This window comes from Ceratina calcarata, unplaced genomic scaffold (assembly GCF_001652005.2).
Source record: "Ceratina calcarata isolate Rehan_Ccalc_2016 unplaced genomic scaffold, ASM165200v1 scaffold48.2, whole genome shotgun sequence".
In the NCBI taxonomy this organism is placed as follows: domain Eukaryota; kingdom Metazoa; phylum Arthropoda; class Insecta; order Hymenoptera; family Apidae; genus Ceratina; species Ceratina calcarata.
Genome location: NW_017172225.1, coordinates 297,909 through 318,852, shown reverse-complemented (window position 1 = coordinate 318,852; position 20,944 = coordinate 297,909). Strand labels below are relative to the sequence as shown.

Genomic DNA, 20,944 nt, shown 5'->3' with positions numbered 1-20,944 from the left:
AGCCAAGATATTCGTACATAAAATTTAACTTATTTGCAGACACCTGTCATTCTTCAGATAGATTAAATTTATATTTTGGGTCGATGTTGTCCTGAAGAACACGCACGTACTTTTGGCTTTTTATCACTTTGTATCACTTTTAACTTTATGGCGTGACATTTCAGATTGATATCACAATGTACACTCTATATATGCACTATACGTTCATACATATACATAATTTATATATACGTTATATGTAGTATACATGTTTAACCCATAGTCCAACCGCAACTACATGGATCTCCATGCACAACCAACGATGTCGCGCACGCGACACAACCTTCAGCGGGAGCCTAGGTGGGGATGCGTTAAGTAGTGTAAACGCATTATGGTCCACCGAGTTACTGTGACTATTGCGCGATGTGGGGAGAGCTACTAGAGTAGGGTAGGGAAAAATGAGTTCGACCACTGTACACTGTACTTACACATGGTTGAACATGCCTGCACTATAGTTTATGTATACCTAACTATGATCTATACCTATACCTCGTGCAACCTCGTGGCATGGACTGCACGTAACCTGTCTCCGACGATTTCTTGATCTTGAAAAGTAACATTCACAGAAAACGTTTTAAAGCGACGTTTTATTGAGTAACAGATCACGTGCATTCGGTTCTGGATGATAGAATTTGTGAAAAAAGATAACGCGGCGTAAACGATTGCTAGGATCGTCTAACAATAATTGATAATGGGCAAGGGACATAAACATTTAAAGCGGTTGAAGTCAGAGAAAGCGAAAGTGAAGTTGAAAACGAAGAAAGAGAAACATTTACCGAAAGGGTTGAATGTCACGGACACTTCGTTCAAAGTTAAGAAGATCATCATACGTGAGCAATTGAAACAGCACGATGACACCGAGATTCTTAGCAAAAGGAAGCTTAACATCAAAGATTTACTCTCGCGTTTGCAACATCATAACACAACGGTTCGACAAAGCGCTGTTAGAGAACTGAAAGAAATTTTGTCCGAGCATTCTACGAGTTTGTTGAGCTCGCAATTTGGGTCTCTGTTACAAGGGATTTGCGCGTTGATCCTGGATAAGGAAAGAGCCATAAGGCGCGATTCTCTCAAGATTTTGGGCCTGATTCTCGGACCTGTCTCCAACGATCAGCTTAATCCGTATTGTGATGTTTTGATTTCGTATCTGAGATGCGCCATGACTCACATAGATCCTTACATTAAGGAGGACGCTTTGCTGTTCTTGGATGTCCTTGTTAAAAATTGCAGCCACGTTCTAGTAAGAAACAGCTACAAAGTTATACCAAACTTTTTGGACATGATTTCCAAGTTGCATAGTGAAACGAAACCTGGCAGACAATTGGTAACGACGTTGAACACGAAGAATACGGATGTTAAATGGAGAATAAAAGTGCTGGAAAGATTAGCCACTATGCTCAGCTCCATAGTCGGTTTCTTCAAATCTCAGCAAGTCGTTGCTTTACAAGAAAGTGGGAGAGTCGTACACGTGAATGAAACTACCGGATATATACCTATTTACGCTGTAGCCAGTTCTCAGAATTGCGAGATCGATTTTGAACAAACTGAATTGAGGGAGAACGCTAGTGAAAAATCTTTAGATGCGGACGGATTAATGAAATACGTGGAATCGTTGATGCCACTTATATTTGATAGCTGGATCGAGGTGTGTCCAGATGAAAAAGGTGTCAACGATTCCGCACTGTTACTCTCTATGGAGGCCTTGGAATTATTGAAGAGTATCGTAGAAATTCTACAATTGATAATCGAATGCATAGACGTGTTGTATGTCGATTGCGACGTGAATATTAAGCACTGGTTTAAGAGCAATTTCGAAGGCCCTTACGTAAAGAACTTATTTTCGAAATTTCCGTACAATAAGTTAACCGCAGCCGGGAATTTTCTCTCCACGATCAAAAGTACCAATAGGAAACGGCAACAAGATTTTTCTTTAAGCGAATCGTTCGATATCTGTTTAGGATACAATCTGGGACTTAGTCAAATTTATGTATGGTTCACGTCGGTAAAAGTCGACGATAGATTTATGTCTAAACCGAACAGAAACTACTGCTCATCTATAATTAACTATTTAAATGGTACGACTGATAATATGTAGCCATTAATATTGTAATAACGGATAAACTATTTAACAAATCTCTTTTTTAACAGAAAAGCTCGAGAACTGGTCGAGTATAAATGACATTGTACTGCCGCAGTTGACCAAACTTTTAAGAACGTTGTTCTTAAAAGCGAGTAAAGTTTGGTACAAAAATCGTCTCGATTTGAGCGAAACATTACAGTTGGTTGTGAACGCATGCTGCAATCAATCGAAGAAAGAGATGCAATTACAATTGTTTTCTGTGATCAGCGACGTGATGTTGGATCATACCCTGCAGGAACTGCATAGGTACTTAAGGATGTATTGGCTATACAGTCAATCCCAAAAGTTTATGTACCTTAGAGAAACGCATTTCCTATAATTAAAAAGAAATCAGACGTCGGAAGAATAATGGTAATAATAAATAGCTACGTGCTAAAAAGTATAGAAGGAAATATCCAATTAAGTATTGACGCTGACGAAAAATTTCTTTTTTTCAAAATTGTGAAAAATGCTTCAAATAAAAGTTGTTTTCCTTCTAACTTCGATATTTAACGAGTTACGTATGATTATTTGGCATTTTATTGATGTTGACAAAATTCGACCATCCCAGCATCGAAACGGCGAACTTTTGGCAAAAAATTTCATTTTTCCTTAATTACTCCTAAACCGTTGAATCTACGGGATAATTGTATATGAACTTTCTTGTAGAAGACGACGAGATCTACAATTTTTGTATAAAATTTTTTCGCTAGCATCAATAGTTTACGAGTTATTTGCAAAAAACTGTTTTTTCGTTTTTCGTCAATAACTCGTAAACTATTGGCGACAGCGAAAAATTTTTACATGGGAATTGTAGATCTCGTCGTCCTCTACAAAAAAGGTTGTATGCAATTTTCCTGTACGTCCAACGGTTTAGGAGTTATTGGCAAAAAACGAAAATTTGGAAGGGGTACCCCTTGAAAAAATTTCGGAAAAATTGAAAAAATTTTTGTTGTTTATTATTAGCAATTTTCTTCCGACGTCTGATTTCTTTTTAAAGAATGCGTTTCTAAAGTGCATAAACTTTTGGGATTGATAGCCAATACATATTTAATCTCAGCCCTTCTCCCGTTACGAATACGACATAACATAATTTTCGATGCGATTACAGGGAGAACGCGTTTAAGGAATTCATCTCGACTTTACCGAATCTTCTGTTAAAACCGAGGATACATGAAAACACCATACAAATAATAAATAAGATTGTGCTCCGGTACAAAGATTGGATTCGAAAGGAACTCGTGGTGAATCATGATAGCATAATCGGTAAGTGTACATACTTAATTTTCGCACGATGATTCGAACGTACGATCACGTACATTTATTCGTATTATAGAGAATGCTAAGAAGATCGAAATAATCGGAGCCCAAGACGAGCAACTGTCTCGTCTTATGATATGTAATTTGTTTTATTTCTTGGACACCCAAATTTTCTATTAACTAAACGATATGTAAATAAAGCATTTGTATATATAAGTAAATGTCATCGTATGTATAAGTAAGCGTCAACATCCAAGATTTTCTACGATTTCTTTTTTTTGTATTTGAATAAATTAATACTTTCGCTACGAACATTTTGAAAGATTCTCCTTACATTACGTATACCTTGTACGCAACGATTAAAAATTATCCATGTACATATATTGTACGTATTTCACGTTGTATCTCTAAAAAAATAGTTTCGAAAATATTTCGCAAGTTATTACAGCTATGTACAAATACTGGTATATCCTTTCTTAGGAAGACATCGGATCCGAAATACTGTGTCGCACATCTTGTCTTAACATCTAGTTATCATGTGCGCTTCCCGCGACTCGTCGTCGACGAATGTGTAATTGTCGAACGCGTAATCACACGAGTCGTCACGGTCACGGTCGTTACCTTTGTTCGACGACTCGACCGCCGTCCGGTCGAGTTGGTCACCGTCCACATTCGTCGGATACGTTACGCTACTAATAATGTTCTCAACGCTCGGCGTCAACGGTAACGTCGGCAACTCTTTGCTAATCGTCGGCCAACTGAGATCATTCGCCAGTTCGTGTTCCACTCGAAGGTATTCCTTCTTAGACTTCTTGGGATTGTAGAACTTTTCTCGGAACTTCTTCTCGATCAGATACTCGATCACAAAGGACTCGACGAAGAAGCAAAGAACGAAGTTCGCGAATGCGAGCACCAATATGATTATCCTCCAGTCGTACTCAGGCGGAAGATGCAGTTGAAGCAAATTCACTATCCAACCCGCTGGATAAACCGTTATGTACGCGCAAACGAGCGTCATCGCTATCAGCGAGAACATAAACGCGATATTCGTATAGATCGCTTTTCGATAAGGCTTACCACGTGAAAATATTATAGCCATCGTTATGTACTGGAAAATGGCGACGCAGAAAACGGAATAATTTTCGTAACAAGCGTACTCGGTTTCCTCCGTATAAACGAACGGTGTGAACCATGGGAATTGGCGGACCGCGTAATAAGCGATAGTTTGGAAGATGGTCATTATCAGCATGTGTACGGATAGAGAGAAGATCGAGGTGAACGTCAGCAGACTGGTCATTGGCGGTTTCTTTACTAATTTCGTCTCGTACGCGCGGGTTTTACCGAAAAATGAAGCGAAAAGTACTACGAGACAGATATCGATGAAGAGAAACTCTAAGTCCGTTAGATTAGAATCGATCGAGTAGAGAATGATAACAGACAAAAATTCGGTCAGGGAATAGGTGACCATGAATTTGAAGATCCCGAACGACGTAACCAGAGCTGCGCGACCTTCCTTTATCACCTTCGGGACGCACCTGATGTCCGGCACCTTGGACGTAAACGGGCTGGCGACACTGAAAAATTACACGTGTTTCAGCGAACGTCAAGAAGATTATATATATTTTATGTCTTCGAAAACGTTAGCCTTGTGCCGAATCGTACGCAGAACGAAAGTTATTAATTAATAAAATAGCCTCACGCTGTTACGTAAACATGCCGAGACTGATTATAAGACAGTTACCTAGATTCCGCTTCGGATAAGGACACGCCGACGTGCGCGGCTCTCAGAGCGCCGCAGTCATTAGCTCCGTCGCCGCACATTGCTGTGTACGAAATGACATTTAAAACGACGATTACAACGGAGATAAAGTAAATATTAGTCCTCTGCGAAGTGTATATGCGTACCCACGTAATAACGGAGTTGCATCAACTCCAAAACCAGTTGCTGTTTCTGATCGCTGTTCATACGGGCGAATATCGCGCCGCGCACGCAAATTTTTGGGACGAGATCCGAATAGTGTTCGCGCAACAATTGCCACGACTGGCCCGTTAACGCGAAACGATAATTAGTGGTACCGACGCTCCGTTCGACGTCCTTCAATTCGCGTAACGCAAACCTATTTTTCTGAAAATTCTGAAAAACGAGCGCCATCCGGTAAATCCGCGTTCATGAAATAATTTCCAACCGAACGAGCGTTACCAATTTTGATGACATCTCTTGAAGGTTGAAATAGATTTTCGGCTGGGAGTTATTCTCTTCGGTTACCACCGTCACGTCTATCACGATCTCCTGCTGCGACAAGATACCGCATTCCTTCGCAACACTCACCGCGGTCTGGATATTATCCCCTGAACGCGAAGTGAACAAATCGTACGAACGGTCATTTCGCGGTTCACGATATTACCTACGTATATAAGCGGGCAATAATCAACGCGAGCACGATGTTTAACGTTAATTACCTGTAATCATCAATACGTGGATGTTGGCTGCTCTCAGCTCCTTGATCACCGGTATAGTCGGCGTCTTTAATCTGTTCTCCATGATTACTAATCCTAGAAATTCTAAATTCTGCTCCACCGCGTCTCGAGGCAGTTTCGTTATCTGCGGTTAAAAAAAGAAAAATGGTAAGTATTAAATTAGTTCATCGATTAATGTCTATCAGTAATTGCGTTACCTTTTCGCTATTATTAGGCAATTCCGTCCGCCCCATGGCTATCACACGATACCCCTGTTCCGTATAACTTTTCAAACAAAACATGATATCTTTCGGTATAGTTTCGGGCTTGCTCAAGCTGAGTATCATCTCGGGAGAACCTTTCGTATAAGCTTTAAAAGTACTAGAACCTCGCACGCGCATTATCACCGACATTCGTTGAAGGGAACTTGAGAATTGATACTGTTGCACGATACCAATCTCCGATATTTCGTTCATATTTTCCGTGTAGCCGTTCTTCTTTAACGGCTTCACGACGGTCGGAGCCAGGAAATTATCTTTCGTCGTGTTATTGAACTCTTCCAATATCCATCCTGTACTTTCGAACATCTGAAACGATCGATGTTCGATGATAGATTTAAAAGAGAGAGAGAAAGGGAAGAAACACAGTAAGAATAATACCTTAACATCTAAAGGATCACCGCAAAGTTCGCCATCGATTAGAGTTAAGCTATGGCAAACTAGCATACCCTCGAAAAGCGGGTGATCGCTTACGTTGGGAATGGTTTTCACGGATTTTCCGAGAACACCGTTCATACAAGGCACGATACCCCACATGTCCAATCCGTCTTCGGTCAAAGTACCGGTCTACGGGCGATTTCAAATTAGAAAACGCGAACGAATGAGAATGCGCACCGATACCAGATACATTAATCTCACCTTATCGAAACATACGCAATTTATGCTGCCAGACACATTAATAACTCTATCGTTGATGCAATATATTTGCGCGCGTTTCAATCGTGCTTGCGCGTATAATTTTCCCACCGTCATCGCCGCTGGCAGTGCTGGCGGAATCACGATCGTAATTATGTCCAATGCTTTTATCGCTATATCTCCCGGTGTAATTCCTTTGGAAACCTGGAAAACGACACTTATTCGTTGGACGTTCGAAGAATATTTCTGACACCGGTATCGACGACAAGCGCACCTTAGTTATGATGGTGTACAAGAAACCGCAGGTTGCTATGAACGCTAATATCCCGATGAACTTATAAGAATCTTGGTCGAACTTAAAATCGGCCGGCGGTGGATACAGTATGGCAGCGACTAGAGAACCTTTGCTGGTGTGATATCCGGTTCGTATCACTCTTGCCAAAACCGGACCGTCGTCGTAACTCCTGTGTTCGTTTGGAATTTTTCAAACGTTGCGCAAAAGTTCGTACACAGCGAGTACCAACCTGGTTTGGATGATAGTCGTGCCGCTGAATATCGTATGGTGGGAGCATTCTCTCGGGTCGTAGAGAACGTGACGCGACGGCAGTGGTGTTTTCGTGACAGGCACGGACTCCCCTAAAATTTGAATTTGACGTAACAATGGTATCAGGGACCGATGCTCGTCGTTTATTCGTACCGGTCAGCATCGATTCGTTTAGAATGCATTGTCCAGTCAAGAGTACCGCGTCGCAGACGACGGTGGCCTGGTGCTTGGGCAATTCTATTATGTCGCCCGGTACCAGCTCGTTGCTCGATATGTTTACCACCTGGTTCGAGCTCCGGTGCACGCGAACGGTCTCGCTGGACGCCACAGTGCCGCACAGATTTATTTGATTCTGCAAAAGTCTCGTGTTTCAATGACATCCGAATGATTCGACAAACGCTCGAAGAATGACGATCGATTTACCTTACGGGTCTGCACGATGGAACTCGTGATTCCGAAAACCGACATGCATATAATAGCCCCGGTGTAGTATAAGTAACCTTCTGCGAGCCATACGCACAGAGTGAAAATTTGAAAAATGTAAAACGGATTCAATATTTCCAACAACAATAACACGCCTATGCTTTGCACGGGTACCACGATCTCGTTGTTTCCGTACACAATGCGCCTGTAATAATGAAACGATATGTTATCGACACGTTATCGAAACAGAAGGTGGGAACTCAATTATTTTCGAGTAATTAACCAGTAAGATTCTTGCAGAATAGATAATAATAAGCAACATAAGTATGCCCGAGTAATTGCAACTGTTCATACGAATCGATTTCAACTTCGTTATTACCTAAGACATTGTTCCTCTCTCGAGAGTCCTCGGTCGTTGTTTAGATGGAGATCGGTACAAAGCGTATATTTATCTAGACCGACTAATCTCGAGAACGTGTTCTGCGTGATGTCCCATACGTAACATTGCTTTTTACACCAGAACGCCTTGTACTCGAACACCTGGCACTGCGTGCCATTCTCTAAATTGATTCGTAATTTCTTACACCGGATCTTCTCGTCCAGATTCTCGTCGCTGTTCACTGCGTTCTTCGATACATTCTCCAGGCTGATCGAAAACAAAATTAGAACTTATATTTTGGGTTTCACATTTGGCAGTATTCGGTCGAAAACCTACGGTCGTGCTGACCTGATGTTCCTCGCCGATATCGTCTTCACATCCTCTACGAAATAAGACTTGTACCTCCCTTGGTAGTTATCCTACGCATGCAAACACGTTTCTTTTCCTTCTATTCATTTCTACGATTAGGTAATGCGAGCGAAGAAGCGTCGTTTCGATAAATTTCTTACGGTTACGAGCAGTTTCGTGGCAACGCTCAGGGAACATTTTTTATGGGTGGCGTAGAGGTGCAGCCGTGGGTACCAGTGGAAGAGGAGTCTCAAGCAGCCGATGGTCAACGCGTAAGAAATATAAGTCAGAATGCATTTCAGCTTGCTCTCCTCGAATCCATATATACGCTGAAAATTGTACGTTCATTGTACGCTCGTGTTCTATCGAACGGAGCTCGAATCGGAGACTCACTCACCATGTCCTCATCTTGACCGGTATGTATCTTCTGCCACTGCACTTCCGACGTTTCATCATTCTTTATTCCTGAGCGAAATAAATCAAGAATGACGCGCTCGCTCCTGCCTTTCACGGTACAAATGCGTATATTCGGGACCGCGACGTCGCGAGCTAAGAATTGGCACCGAAAGATCGATCGTACCAGAGTTTTAGCTCACTTAGATACGTGTATCTACTTTTTATTATTCCGATAACTGTGCGCTATAGATCATTAACGATGATATTCTACATACAACAATGGAGCGGAAACTAAAGCATCAAAGCTTATCGCGTTGATACGATCTTTCTGTTTCGTAAACACCGATCAAATCACAGGAAATACTTTCCACCTAGGAAAAAGCCTAATCCGCGCGTAATCCGATGTAATCGAACGGTGAGATCGCTAGTTTCAATGGCAGTTTTCTCCTGTTATCGCGTTCAATGAATCAATGTCGTCGATCAACCCTCCGACAATATTTTCTCATTTGAACGCGATAATTCCTTTGAAAAATAATTCGTTTGCTCCGGTTGAGACGCGATAATGATCGCTCGTTATCGAGCCATCAAACACGACTGCATTTGAAACGATGAAGCATGCATTTGCGCGAACTTCTGTTTCGCACGTGTTAAAAAATCGATCACGTCGACCGAGGGCGAATCGTAGAAAGGACAATTTATATTCGCGATACGTAGATCTACTCTCCGGTGGTGTCCGAAACGACCGATTCGTTCGGACCCTTTCACTGTATATTATGCTAGACGAACGAAGGCCGATGACGCTAAACCGAGAGTGGCATTAATTAAAAAGTTGTTCACGAATATTCGAATCACTCACCATTCGCCGTTGTCATAACTCTTTAGGCTCTTACGATGTCCACGAGTCCTCAAATTCTTTCCTTGAACTTGAGACGACGTCAAATGGAAACTTCCGTCCTTCGCGGACTGCTGGCGAATACGTAAAACTTGTTTCGTGAATATTAAGGGAAATCCGTTCGCCGGAAAAGGATTAGTGGTTGACATTTAATATGGGAACGTTAATAATGAATGATGAGGAATGTTACGCTCTACGGCGACGAATGTACGTACAAGAATCGATCGGCAATGACGAGAAAGAGGTGGTGGCCTCGTGCCTGTCAAGGTAGAATTAAACGGCGTGGAAAAAGAATACTCACTTAACGAGGACTAACTTCGCGAAAGAAGATACGATGGTGCGTAAATAACTTAAATAGACAGATAGTAGTTCGACAACGGACACGATTAGAGGTATGCGACCGTGCACTTGAATTACGCTGTTGACACAATAATCGAATGGCGAAATTGCACTCAGACGACCGTGGCTGATCTTTGCGATTCTGTTCAAGTTTCTCGATCATCTAATCTGACTAATTCTTTCTTTATCCAGTCTATTTATCTCGTGACGTAAATAGACTTCAGAATTATGTTTCGAGGAAATCGTTGAAAAGTAAATCGTTCACGTGTACGCAACGAGTCAGAAACTAATTATGTTTTTTTAATAGCTATTTAGATCCTATCTTTGGCTTAATTGACTTGTGTCAGCGGCGAAAAGAAGTCGAAACATTGATTTGCACATTTCTCATGATCAATTTAGCAGTTTCACAAACCGGAGATAAGATCGGGCGGGGAAATGCGTGAAAAATTTATTCGACTGTCCTCCACGTCGCTCTACGTTTCCTCGTTTCTAACTGCCGCTTAGATATCCGTGGACCTCGTAAAAGAAGTTTTTTTTCTTCGCCAGCCGCAGACATCGATTTCACATCGGAATATCGAATCGAATCGCGTGTTTTTCTTCATATTTCTTGTAGGATCGTCCAAGGTCCGGCGATATCGTGAATCAAATTACGATATATCGTTGTTAGAAAGCAACATCATGGACGTATTTTTTTCATCTGATACCGTTCTAGCATGAACCGGTTAAAGAGTATGATAAAACAGCATTCCGAACCGCAGTGTACCTATTATCGCACAATACCGGCTAAATTATTCGCAAATTGTTGCGCTATTCGCTTAGCACCTACGAACTAGCTCGGGAGAACGAACGAACGTACGTAGGTTCGTTGTCAAAACCAATTAAAATTCGTTGTACAAACCGCGCGCTCCGGTAGGCACTGACTGTATGCAGCTTTTCCGCCTCGACGAGATGTGGACGGCGATAGCAGAAAAAAAAACTGGTTCACGTTTTTTTTCTGATTCGGATACCGATGGAAATGATAAATGATCGATTTGCAATCGACGCATTTTAAGGCCGTGTAAATATACCGTTTCCTTCGCCGTTCGATTTCTATGATATATGAGGTGGTGCAGAGTGTGTAAACGAAACATAGGGTATACGCACACCCACGCCTATTGGTTTCGCGTAATGTAGACTCTGTTACGAAATTTATGTCACGAAAGATCGTCCTGGACCTGGTTCATTAGCTATGCAGCACGCGATTCGATACTTTTAGATATGTATAAGGCCATTGCGCAAGTACTCTGCACCTTCGGGTTGCGTACGACGACTCGTTATTTCGCAAAAGATCGGTGATCTTTGAAGCGAGAAAAGTATGATGGAAAGAGCTATGGAAAATATTGACTGATCTTTCAAAACTATCTTCTCATTTACCAACATTCGTTTAAATTACTTTCACCTTCGCGTCGCGTCTGTGTCGAGTTCTCCTTTTTCGCTAATGGAAATTAGAACGCGAACGATTCTAGGAAAAGTGATTTGCTTTTAATTGAGAAAACTATACTAAAAGCGTTTGAAAATATTGTACGTTACGCATCGTTAGCATTCGTTAGCGAGTAGGTAGGACAAATTATGGATTTTCGTTACGCTTTATCGCGCTCGATTCGCGATAGAAACGAATTAAAAAAAACTTTATATTTCTCGAGTTAGAATAGTTAGAAAGAACCGCTTACTTGAAACTTCGTTTAAGTTTCGCGAAGTTTATTTCCACGGGAACGTAATCCGGGCAGCGATCACGGGTCCGTGCATTCCTAGTCAGCTTCTGTTGCTCCTCGAATTTCCACCGTTACGATTCCTTTAGAGATTCTCGCGTATCTTCGTGAGTTTCATCAATTCGAAAACTCGGTACTTATCATCAAGACGAAATGTAAAATGGCTCGGGAAAGAGAAAATTAAATCCGTAGACCGCTAAGGCGGGATAAAGCGCGCAGGAAATGGCACAAAGTCGTCACGTCGGTTGGACGATGTCGAAAGCGAAGAATTCGTACGTACTATCCCGAATTTCTCCGTTCTTCCGATTTTCGACCGAGATCAATCGAAACGAGGCATCGTTACTTTTTTCAACGAATGCACCATCACCTGTTTCGCGACGCGCGCCCGGCTGTACTGTGCCCCGTGTCTGTGCCATTCTGCCCTGCCTGTGCTATCCTCGTCGGGGACTCCGCGCGTTGTACGAATTTATCCCCTCTCTATCTGCTCGCCTATCGAGGATCGCTCGCTTTTTCCGCGGTCACGACTTACCGATAGTTCGGCACCAGTCCGATAGACAGATTAACTTCTTTTCCCCTGGCCACACGTGACTTACATCGGATCAACGAATAATGGGCAAACTAATTCCACGAACGGGCAAGTGCTGCCGTGTCGCGTGTACGACGCGTCTATCTATGCTATGTACGTGCATGCACGCATACTCGGGCCACGTAGGTATGCGATCCCGATTAAATCGAGGGAATTAATAATTTCGACACGTACTCGCGTTATACCTTTTTCGGTGGTAAACGCATTTGTGTACGTCAATTGCGATCGCGGTTACGACAATTCATTCAGTCGTTCGTGCGGTCATCCGTCAACCACCGTCGCCTGTTCTGCGCTCGTAACGTGACGCGCTGTCTTTCGCTTAAGTACTTATCTCCGAATTTGTATTATCTCGCGTACATATTATTATTCAATGTCTGTACTATATTGGCACCGAGTAAAGATACATTCTTCACGCGAGAGAGAAAGGACGAAGATAGAAAATCTGCAGAGATAACTGTGTAATTTTATCGAGAAATAAATTGTTGGAAAATTATACGATAGGCAGGGCTCGCGTACGACGTGTGCTACTTATTTTCTCGTTTCGCAACGTCCTCAGTAAAAAGTATATATACACAAATCGAATCGTAAGAGAATCTACGTAAACGCTTGAAACGTCTTTCTGCGATGCACCGGTATGTCACTTAACGCGTGACTACTAATCAGAAATTAAAATTTCACGAAGTTACGCGAATGGTTCAGCGTTTTCATTTCTTTATGGCACACGGTGTGCACGCGTGTACTGCGAATAATTCTTCTTCTTTCGTTTTACGGTCGTACGATTCGTGTTGCATATCCCACGAATGTGCATGGCTCGATTAAAGCTAAACACGATACGATTTATCGTAGCTCACGTTGCACGATGACTTGCAAAGACAAATCACATGCACTTTTGCCTAAGGAGAACCGTAGAGTTGCTGAAATAACTTTACGTCTTACAGCCGGTTGGATGATAAACGTTTTGTGTGCAAGCCGCTTACCAGCTTGTAAATTATTTTGCCAGGACAATCGTCGTTGACGAGACATCGCGTATGCGTGTGTGAGTGAGATAACAACGATTGTCCCACAAAAATAATTCATATAATTGGCATAATTTTTCCTCGGCAGTTTCTTCGAAATCACTGCCATAAATTCACGGCAATTACGCGCCGCGCATCCGATAATCTGTTCTCACTTATTACAGATATATCTGAAGTAAACGTCTCGTGACTCGTGCCCAAAAACAAATTAAACGTAATAATAATAATGCGATTTATAGCAATAATGTACGAATGTTTGCCTTACGAAATTCAGAATTGACGCAAGTGGATATTCAAAATGTTTCTGTAAACGTAGTCCAGACAAGAAATAAGGTCTGTAAATTCATTTTGTTTGTAGACAACGATTCTAGAACGACACTCCGCACGTGATTTATGAATTACGGGCATATGAAATATTTACGCGGCGATTACCATTTTTCAGTTAATAAAAATATGGGAGAAGCGTAATCCACGCTGCGTAAGCGTGCTCGTACGACGAGGAAAGCGCCTGAGAGAATTATTTTCGATGCGTCGAGCGTCGAGCACGTTAAACGAAAAGCTTTATTTGCTCGTAATCCTTTATCTCGAGACGCACAGTCTAACAATATGAACCCGTTGTATAATTCGTCTAATCTAAAACGGTACTAAATTTAACGCGCGTAATTGTTTCGCGAAATTATGGATTGCCGTGTCGACGATCTGAAATCCGGCTGGTACCGATGACTGATAATTGTAATCTCACGTTTACAATCGTACAATGATCGCATCGCTCGCTATCTGTTTCGTTAAAGAACAGCAAAGATATAGATGAAAACAGAGAGGCTGCAGTTTCTTTCATCGATTGAATGAAAGCATATATGTACTGTTTCAAGTTCCTTTTGTAATTTTAAACAATAACATATAATTGTATGGAATTTTTTCGCCACGCATATGACAAGATCGAACTCAATTTCGTATTTTGTAATCGCTGAGAATAATGTAAAATCGATCATTGAAATCCTATTGATATTAATCGACATCGCATTATCAGTAATCGTTCTATATTTTCCACAGTCAGAACAAAACGATGTTAATCGTTGAATCCAATGTTCTCTGTTTCAAGTGGGTATCTATACTTTTGGGAGATTTATAAAATTGGATAAGATTAGTTAGGAGATTATTAATTTGTCATATTCGCGATGATAGTGTTTGTATTATTTTCTTATCGTGAGCTACGTCCGATCAATGTTCACTCGGTTTTGGAACGTATTAAACGATCTCGACTCAATTTCTTGTTCGATTTTATTGTAACGCGGATATCTGTCTCACGTAACTAATGCGTGTAAATTGCACTTCATAATCGCGCGATCGTAGGCATAATCAGGGTACATCAAGGTTGATCCAATAGATTCCCATTGGCGTAAACGCTGTCACCTGTATAGCAAATATCGTTTCGCACATGTACTGCAAATGCAATTACATGCTACTCCATTTTTTAGTCGTAAATAATTTATATTTACCATTTATTTGAATATTTTCCGTAAAAAAGTTATAAACATATATACACAAATGATATTTACAATATCTTAAACAATATTCAGGTAACGTGAATCGGAAATGCGATTTCTTTCATTACTCTATTAAAGTAATTACTAAAAATCTATATCCATTTGAGATAGTAACTCGTCATCACTGTCGACATCAGTCAGTCTCTTTTCTGAAGCCTTTTTCGTCTTTGCGGTTTCGCAATTGCCTAACACATTTTCATTCTCGTCAGGATTACAAACGGACGGCTTCGAGCCTCCTGATAAATCCTCAACCTTAGTTCTCCCTTTATCATCACTCGATAGATTCTTCTTTTCCCCCAAAGACCCTCCCAAGTCTTCTTTCTTCTTTGGTTTCTCCGTCACTATTTTAGATATTGACGCATCAAAATCATTTCGTAAATCCGTAATTTCAGATAAAAACTGAAAGGATAAATCAGAACCGAGATCTATCGGTATGTCCGTGTCGTCGTCATCGAACTTGTTCAATTTCTTATCGTGACTAGCATTTTGAGTATTGGTGTCCGACGCGAAAGTGCGACCCTGTGCCTTTCTCCTATCTACCGAACCTCCGAAAATTGATTCCATATGCTCCGTACGTTCTACCGTACCACTACGAGCGTAAATCGCTAAAAGACTAGAGGGAGAAATCAAAATTTGATATTTATTGGCAGTGGAAATTCCCGGGATCTTTAAGAGGCCAACATCGCGCAGCAACAGGACGACGTTCGACTCTAATAGACCAGGATACTTTAACGATATATCTTTATGGACAATGCCTCGAATACTGTCCGAAAAATCTTTCAGCACGATCGGTGGATTCTCGTAATTGTAATCTATTTGTTCTACTATTCCTGCCAAGAACTTCACCTTTATGTCACCGCGGCTGTTCAGGGCAGCCTTTTGCTTGACAGAAGCGATATCGTATCCATTTAGAAAACTGTCTGGCAAATCGTTCAACATTAATTGCCAAGCACCTTCCGTGAATAGATTCGTTGTGTTTTGAGAACAATATTCGGGTAACTTCGTAGAGGTCTTATCTTCTCGTGCCTCGCTTTCCTCCAAGCTTTTTAAATATGAAAAGCATGCGACGTTGTGGTCCATGTCGTCTGGCAATAAACCAGCAGGTCCAGGGAACTTCCTGATCAACGTCATTTTCTTTTGAGGAGACTTGAATACATCATTTTTCAATGTTGCATTATTCTCCCTGTCCGATACAACTGTCTTTGATCTCAGTTTTTCGGTATGATTCGGTTCTGTGATCTCTTGACTACGTGAATTATTCTTTTGCAATATGTTAAGTATCAACTTTTTTCTTGGTAATTGAGTGCTCTCACAATCTTGAATGCTCTTGATATTGGTTTGGTTCGAGGGATCATCGCACGATGTTGTCGGCTTGGTCGATGCACCTTGAGATACATTCTTATCTGATGAATTCTTGTTAAACAATTTAAGAATTAAATTCTTTCTAGATTGTTTGTCTTTTCCTTTATCAACAGCCCCTGTTTCCAACGAATCCGTGTTAGGCAAGCAAGCAGAGCTTCCATCGGTGTCAAGTTTACGTTTCTTCGTTGCTGTGTTTTGATCGTCCAGTTGATAGTAATAATCGAATGCTTTAGCATCGACATCGTTCAGTAAATCCTAAAAATATACGTGGAAAAATTAAAGTTAGGACACGTTCTATTCGTATTAGTCCAATGTAAAATAACGGCGTGTCTCGTTCGCGAACAAATCAATCTTTAATTAGTTCTTCAATTAATTTCCTTCAAACGGTCATTCTCATACGGTACGATATTTAATATTTCTAGATTTATGAATGGTTTATGTACCTGGTCCAGATCCCAGTCATTACTTTCGAACATCTTTCTAATATGAATTGTACTATTTATTTTACACAACACTTCTGAACGATTATTAATACAGCGGCTATTGCGTTAAATAAAAAACACGTGCTACATATCGTTTTATACAACACGTGAATGAGACAAGCAGACACATATATGTATATATATGTATATATATATATATATATATATATATAAATGTGTACTTTGATCATTGCCTATGTATTTTCATAGATGGTAAACTGTATAGAAAACTGGTAACTAGTGTCGTCAAATTTGAGCACCAGGGACAATTTATTCGCTAGCATCAATAATTAGAATCAATCAATAAAATTGTTTGCTATAAAAAAGGTAAGGATGAGTACGGTCATAAATAAATCATATCTCGCTCTATCTGCTCTTCAAAAATTTCCAGAGCTTAAAGTCTTTATTATGTTTAAAAATCTTTACATACAATTCTTGCAGTTTATTTAGAAACAGGTAATATTTATAAATATTGCAAATCGATCTCTATAGTAATCGATTGAAATCAGAAAACATTTGCGATGTTTTCATTTTATGATATCATTCGGAATTAAACCTATTGAATTCATGTAATATTCTTTGCTTTTTGAAGGAAATCTAATCTGTATAATTTAATTCGAATGGATGTAAAGGATGAGCAATCAGGAGACGGACAATGAACAGGACGAGTTCCTTGAATCGCCAAGACTGACTGATATCTATTGTACTAACTCTCGAAGAGACGTAGAAGGCGATGTTGTTTACGATTCCAGCGATCCCGAGACACGCGAAAAATTATTGCAATCACCAACTCATAAAGAATTTTATCAATATATTGAACGTAGAGAAAAAGGTGAAGCAAAGTACAAAAATTGGATACGTAAGATAAGCGAAAATCCAAACCTTGCAGAAGAGGTCGAACATCAATGTGGGATGAATGTTTACTTAGCAAAGAATAGGGTACGTTACAGTTATAAACCCGATTCCACTGTAACTCATATACCAGGCATCAGATATAAAGTAACAATCGTTTATGACAAATTTTCACGCAAATGGTATATCAGTCTAGGTCATTCTCGTCTGCCAGAGAATGTGACATTTAGCAAAAAACGCATTGAGAAGGGCACTTATGATCCTATTGGACCAAGCACTCTTAGAATGATACAAAATTTAAAGGGAGCATTACATTTCCGTGCACAAAAGATAGGATATGTGTATAGTTTAATAGATAATGCAAAAGAAGTTTATAAAGATATAGAATTTGACGTAAGCTTATGTTTAAGCAAAATACAGATAACGTTAAAAGAGAAAGCCTGGCCAAAAGATATGGAGAAAATACATTCAACAGACATTATTCATCTAGCAATAGAAGTAAATGACAACTTCCATGTCACTAATCTTTCATATGAATATGCGAATCGTAAAGGCGTGGGTCTAGAAAAAAGAAAGATGTGCTTATCAAAATTGGAGCAGAAGTTGAATATATTTAGTGATCTTCCTTTTAAAGAAGCATTTTATATGTTCATGAATTCAGATGCTTTTTCTTCTGAGACAATGCCTTCTTCTGATGACATATTCAATTAATACCTTCATTTATAATTTATATATTAATTATTATAGTTAATAAGTAACGTTCACGTATCTATTCACCTATTTTTGTACTTTATAACTTACTACTTTGTCACTGAGATTATGTGAATTAATAAAAATATCTAAGATGTACCACTTGTTATCCGTACACATGCGTAGTATGTATGTTCATTTCATCATTTCCAAAGTATAATCTTTGGAAAAATGAACGAATTTTGACTTCTATCTTGATCTTTTAATACTGCAATGCATATGTTAACGAATGTTATGATGAATCGGGAGGATACGGAACTTGGTTCGCTTAGGTAACCAAGCACACTCTTTATATTCGCACATAATACTTTGACATTCTCACAACTTTATTACGTTCATTGTACAAAGTGTGTCATTAATATGAAATCGTCAAAGAGAACGAAATTACCATTTCTCTGAAGTAGCTCCACCCCAGCTTTGTTGTCCAGGTGCAGTTGGTGCCGCGGTGGTCCATTCCTCGGACGTCTACAATAATTGATAAAATACATAATGCCGATACAAGCGAATTATCGGATCTTACAAATCTAATTTTTACCTGAGCAGCCCAATCTCCACTGGTTTGGAACGCGGGTGCAGCACCTGCTGCCGGAATAGCAGCTGCAGCTGGTGTCGCTACATCATCGGCCCAATTTTCAGGAGCCACCGCACCAGTGTCAACTTCATTGACCCAGCCAGGCTCGGCAGTAGCTGTCACCTCGACTGCGGCGAAGTCTTTGGCCGGTGCGATTTCCTTCGCGGCTTGTTCTTCTTTCTCAGCCTATGAAAACGTTCCGATACGTTATTATCTTCGAAATTTATAGTTAAATACACATTAGTTAATGGACGATATGTTCAGCAAAGATTAAGCCATAAGTAAATAACGTCAACATGTTTGTTTCTGACTGTGTTGTCATCATTTATAAGACAAGAATAAAAGATTCTGATACAAAGTTGGGAAGAACAGACCTCCTCTGGATCTCGGTAGAAGAATAAGTCGACGACAACATCCCATTTGCTTTCGCGTGCGATGGATCCCCTCAGCCTTAATACTTCTCTTGCGAGTAACCACCACATGAGACCAACGCAGTGAAGACTCTTCGTGTTGCAGGGAATTGCGATGTCGACGAAACGGAGAGGCGAGTCAGTATTGCAAAAAGCAATTACCGGAATATTGACGTAACTGGCCTCAGTAATTGGTTGGTGATCGGTGGATGGGTCGGTAACGATCAGTAACCGTGGTTCACGGAAAGCTGACTGAAAATCATCGCTTGTATCACTACTGCAATAACTACATGATAATGAACATTATATGTGCTTTCTCATTTTTGCATTACAACCAACCTGAATCTGATTAGTAAATGCACCAGGAGTAAAGCGGCCAGCAATTGGTGTAGCACCAGTGTGCTGGGCAAATTTCAGAACAGCTCTTTGGCCAGTCTGCCGACAACTGATAACGAATACTTCGCTAGGATGTTCTATAGCCACAATTGCACGTGCTGCTAACAGCAACTTCTCCCACGTATGTCTTAAATTGATGATACTGATACCTTCATTTCAAGATATAATCTATTGATTAAACACAAATGGATGGTATCATATGTGAAACAAAAATATACTCACCATCATTTTTCTTTTTGTACACATACTGTTCCATTTGAAAGTTAACATTCTCAGCACCTAAGTGTGTGTAGGCTGCTAACATTTTAGTAACATCATCCTCTTTGAGGGATAATACATCTAAACCTCCTGACATCTTAACGTTTGGTTGAATTACGAATAACCTAATAAATGAATAAGGAATTGAAATTTATAAACAGTTCAATGATACCGAACCACATAACCTAAGTTCGTAAGAAGAATAAATAGAATTCCGATTTTAATATAATCAACAAAATATGACATTAAAACGAAAGAATCTCAGTGCAATACAAGTTAACTACTTCGAAAAGTGCTACTACTAATAAATAATTGTTAGAACAAGACCACGTGTACTAGCCGATACAGTTATCGTATTTATTTGTTGCATCTACTTGTTACACGACCCAATTTTCACATGCAATTAAATTCCTGTATGATTTGGCACTACGGTTGTAAATTTCTTTCAATTTATATAGCAATGAATGTTGTAAATAAAGAAAAATCTTTGAAGAGACTCACGTTATCAATGCCACTAGGAGACTTCCATTCGGAAAGGAAGTTGGACTGTTGGACGCGTTAGATGCCTTACTTATTTGCTCCCGCTTATTTATTTTTTTGGAATAGCATGCTTTAATATTACTACAAATAATGTAACTGAATTTAAATATTCTACGAAGATTGTTTTTCAATAAGTATCATTAAAGTTCTGCCGAGAAAGTAAAATTTTGATTAAAAAATTAACAGGGCGGAAATGTGTCGAGTTTAAGCGCAAACTTTGATTGTGAACTAAGAATTCCATAAATTTCGTTTATTAGATTGTAATCAAGATTTCCAGAAATATAGAATTCTTTCTACATAAGTTAATTTGATAAAT

At 40.0% G+C, this 20,944-nt stretch overlaps 5 protein-coding genes across 7 annotated transcripts; 2 read left to right on the top strand and 3 right to left on the bottom strand.

Annotated features, from left to right (window-relative positions):
• Positions 1-545: 545 nt before the first annotated feature.
• Positions 546-3,639, top strand: LOC108627802 (testis-expressed protein 10). Its single transcript, XM_018029286.2, has 4 exons — positions 546-2,114; positions 2,188-2,425; positions 3,270-3,424; positions 3,495-3,639. The coding sequence occupies exons 1-4, from the start codon at positions 731-733 to the stop codon at positions 3,596-3,598; spliced, it is 1,881 nt and encodes a 626-aa protein (XP_017884775.1). The 5' UTR covers positions 546-730; the 3' UTR covers positions 3,599-3,639.
• Positions 3,439-11,812, bottom strand: LOC108627799 (putative cation-transporting ATPase 13A3). Of its 2 annotated transcripts, none has more exons than XM_026815891.1 (17): positions 9,736-11,812; positions 8,881-8,948; positions 8,645-8,812; positions 8,472-8,554; positions 8,136-8,402; positions 7,757-7,961; positions 7,487-7,685; positions 7,314-7,425; positions 7,064-7,253; positions 6,793-6,993; positions 6,535-6,720; positions 6,094-6,462; positions 5,879-6,020; positions 5,619-5,767; positions 5,324-5,552; positions 5,160-5,241; positions 3,439-4,992 (listed from the first exon to the last, which is right to left on the bottom strand). In XM_026815891.1, the coding sequence occupies exons 1-17, from the start codon at positions 9,749-9,751 to the stop codon at positions 3,939-3,941; spliced, it is 3,720 nt and encodes a 1,239-aa protein (XP_026671692.1). In that variant the 5' UTR covers positions 9,752-11,812; the 3' UTR covers positions 3,439-3,938. The 2 variants fall into 2 exon arrangements, with proteins under 2 accessions (XP_026671692.1, XP_026671693.1); XM_026815892.1 differs by having other exon boundaries at positions 8,484-8,554; positions 9,736-11,811.
• Positions 9,735-16,990, bottom strand: LOC108627659 (uncharacterized). Its single transcript, XM_018028995.2, has 3 exons — positions 16,813-16,990; positions 11,820-16,624; positions 9,735-9,842 (listed from the first exon to the last, which is right to left on the bottom strand). Exons 1-2 carry the CDS (start codon positions 16,843-16,845, stop codon positions 15,092-15,094), a joined length of 1,566 nt encoding a protein of 521 aa, XP_017884484.1. The 5' UTR covers positions 16,846-16,990; the 3' UTR covers positions 9,735-9,842; positions 11,820-15,091.
• An 88-nt stretch (positions 16,991-17,078) lies between these two features.
• On the top strand, positions 17,079-18,467 carry LOC108627939 (uncharacterized). Of its 2 annotated transcripts, none has more exons than XM_018029552.2 (2): positions 17,079-17,178; positions 17,444-18,467. In XM_018029552.2, exon 2 carries the CDS (start codon positions 17,485-17,487, stop codon positions 18,412-18,414), a length of 930 nt encoding a protein of 309 aa, XP_017885041.1. In that variant the 5' UTR covers positions 17,079-17,178; positions 17,444-17,484; the 3' UTR covers positions 18,415-18,467. The 2 variants fall into 2 exon arrangements, with proteins under 2 accessions (XP_017885041.1, XP_017885040.1); XM_018029551.2 differs by lacking the exon at positions 17,079-17,178 and adding an exon at positions 17,185-17,307.
• A 290-nt stretch (positions 18,468-18,757) lies between these two features.
• On the bottom strand, positions 18,758-20,699 carry sta (stubarista 40S ribosomal protein SA). The gene is made up of 6 exons (XM_018029550.2): positions 20,590-20,699; positions 20,053-20,213; positions 19,774-19,979; positions 19,399-19,686; positions 18,989-19,210; positions 18,758-18,918 (listed from the first exon to the last, which is right to left on the bottom strand). Exons 2-6 carry the CDS (start codon positions 20,183-20,185, stop codon positions 18,838-18,840), a joined length of 930 nt encoding a protein of 309 aa, XP_017885039.1. The 5' UTR covers positions 20,186-20,213; positions 20,590-20,699; the 3' UTR covers positions 18,758-18,837.
• Between the last annotated feature and the right edge of the window lie 245 nt (positions 20,700-20,944).

Coding starts and splice junctions, on each gene's coding strand:
- LOC108627659 (XM_018028995.2), bottom strand. CDS start 16,845: ATGTTCGAAAGTAATGACTGGGATCTGGACCAG. Junction 16,625..16,812: donor ATGACTGGGATCTGGACCAG/GTACATAAACCA, acceptor GTATATTTTTAG/GATTTACTGAACGATGTCGA.
- LOC108627799 (XM_026815891.1), bottom strand. Junction 6,721..6,792: donor ATTGCGTATGTTTCGATAAG/GTGAGATTAATG, acceptor AATCGCCCGTAG/ACCGGTACTTTGACCGAAGA. Junction 6,463..6,534: donor GTGATCCTTTAGATGTTAAG/GTATTATTCTTA, acceptor CGATCGTTTCAG/ATGTTCGAAAGTACAGGATG.
- LOC108627939 (XM_018029552.2), top strand. CDS start 17,485: ATGAGCAATCAGGAGACGGACAATGAACAGGACGAGTTCCTTGAATCG.
- LOC108627802 (XM_018029286.2), top strand. CDS start 731: ATGGGCAAGGGACATAAACATTTAAAGCGGTTGAAGTCAGAGAAAGCG. Junction 2,115..2,187: donor TATAATTAACTATTTAAATG/GTACGACTGATA, acceptor CTTTTTTAACAG/AAAAGCTCGAGAACTGGTCG. Junction 2,426..3,269: donor ACCCTGCAGGAACTGCATAG/GTACTTAAGGAT, acceptor ATGCGATTACAG/GGAGAACGCGTTTAAGGAAT.
- sta (XM_018029550.2), bottom strand. CDS start 20,185: ATGTCAGGAGGTTTAGATGTATTATCCCTCAAAGAGGATGATGTTACT. Junction 19,687..19,773: donor CATTTACTAATCAGATTCAG/GTTGGTTGTAAT, acceptor GATGATTTTCAG/TCAGCTTTCCGTGAACCACG. Junction 18,919..18,988: donor GTGGAGATTGGGCTGCTCAG/GTAAAAATTAGA, acceptor CAATTATTGTAG/ACGTCCGAGGAATGGACCAC.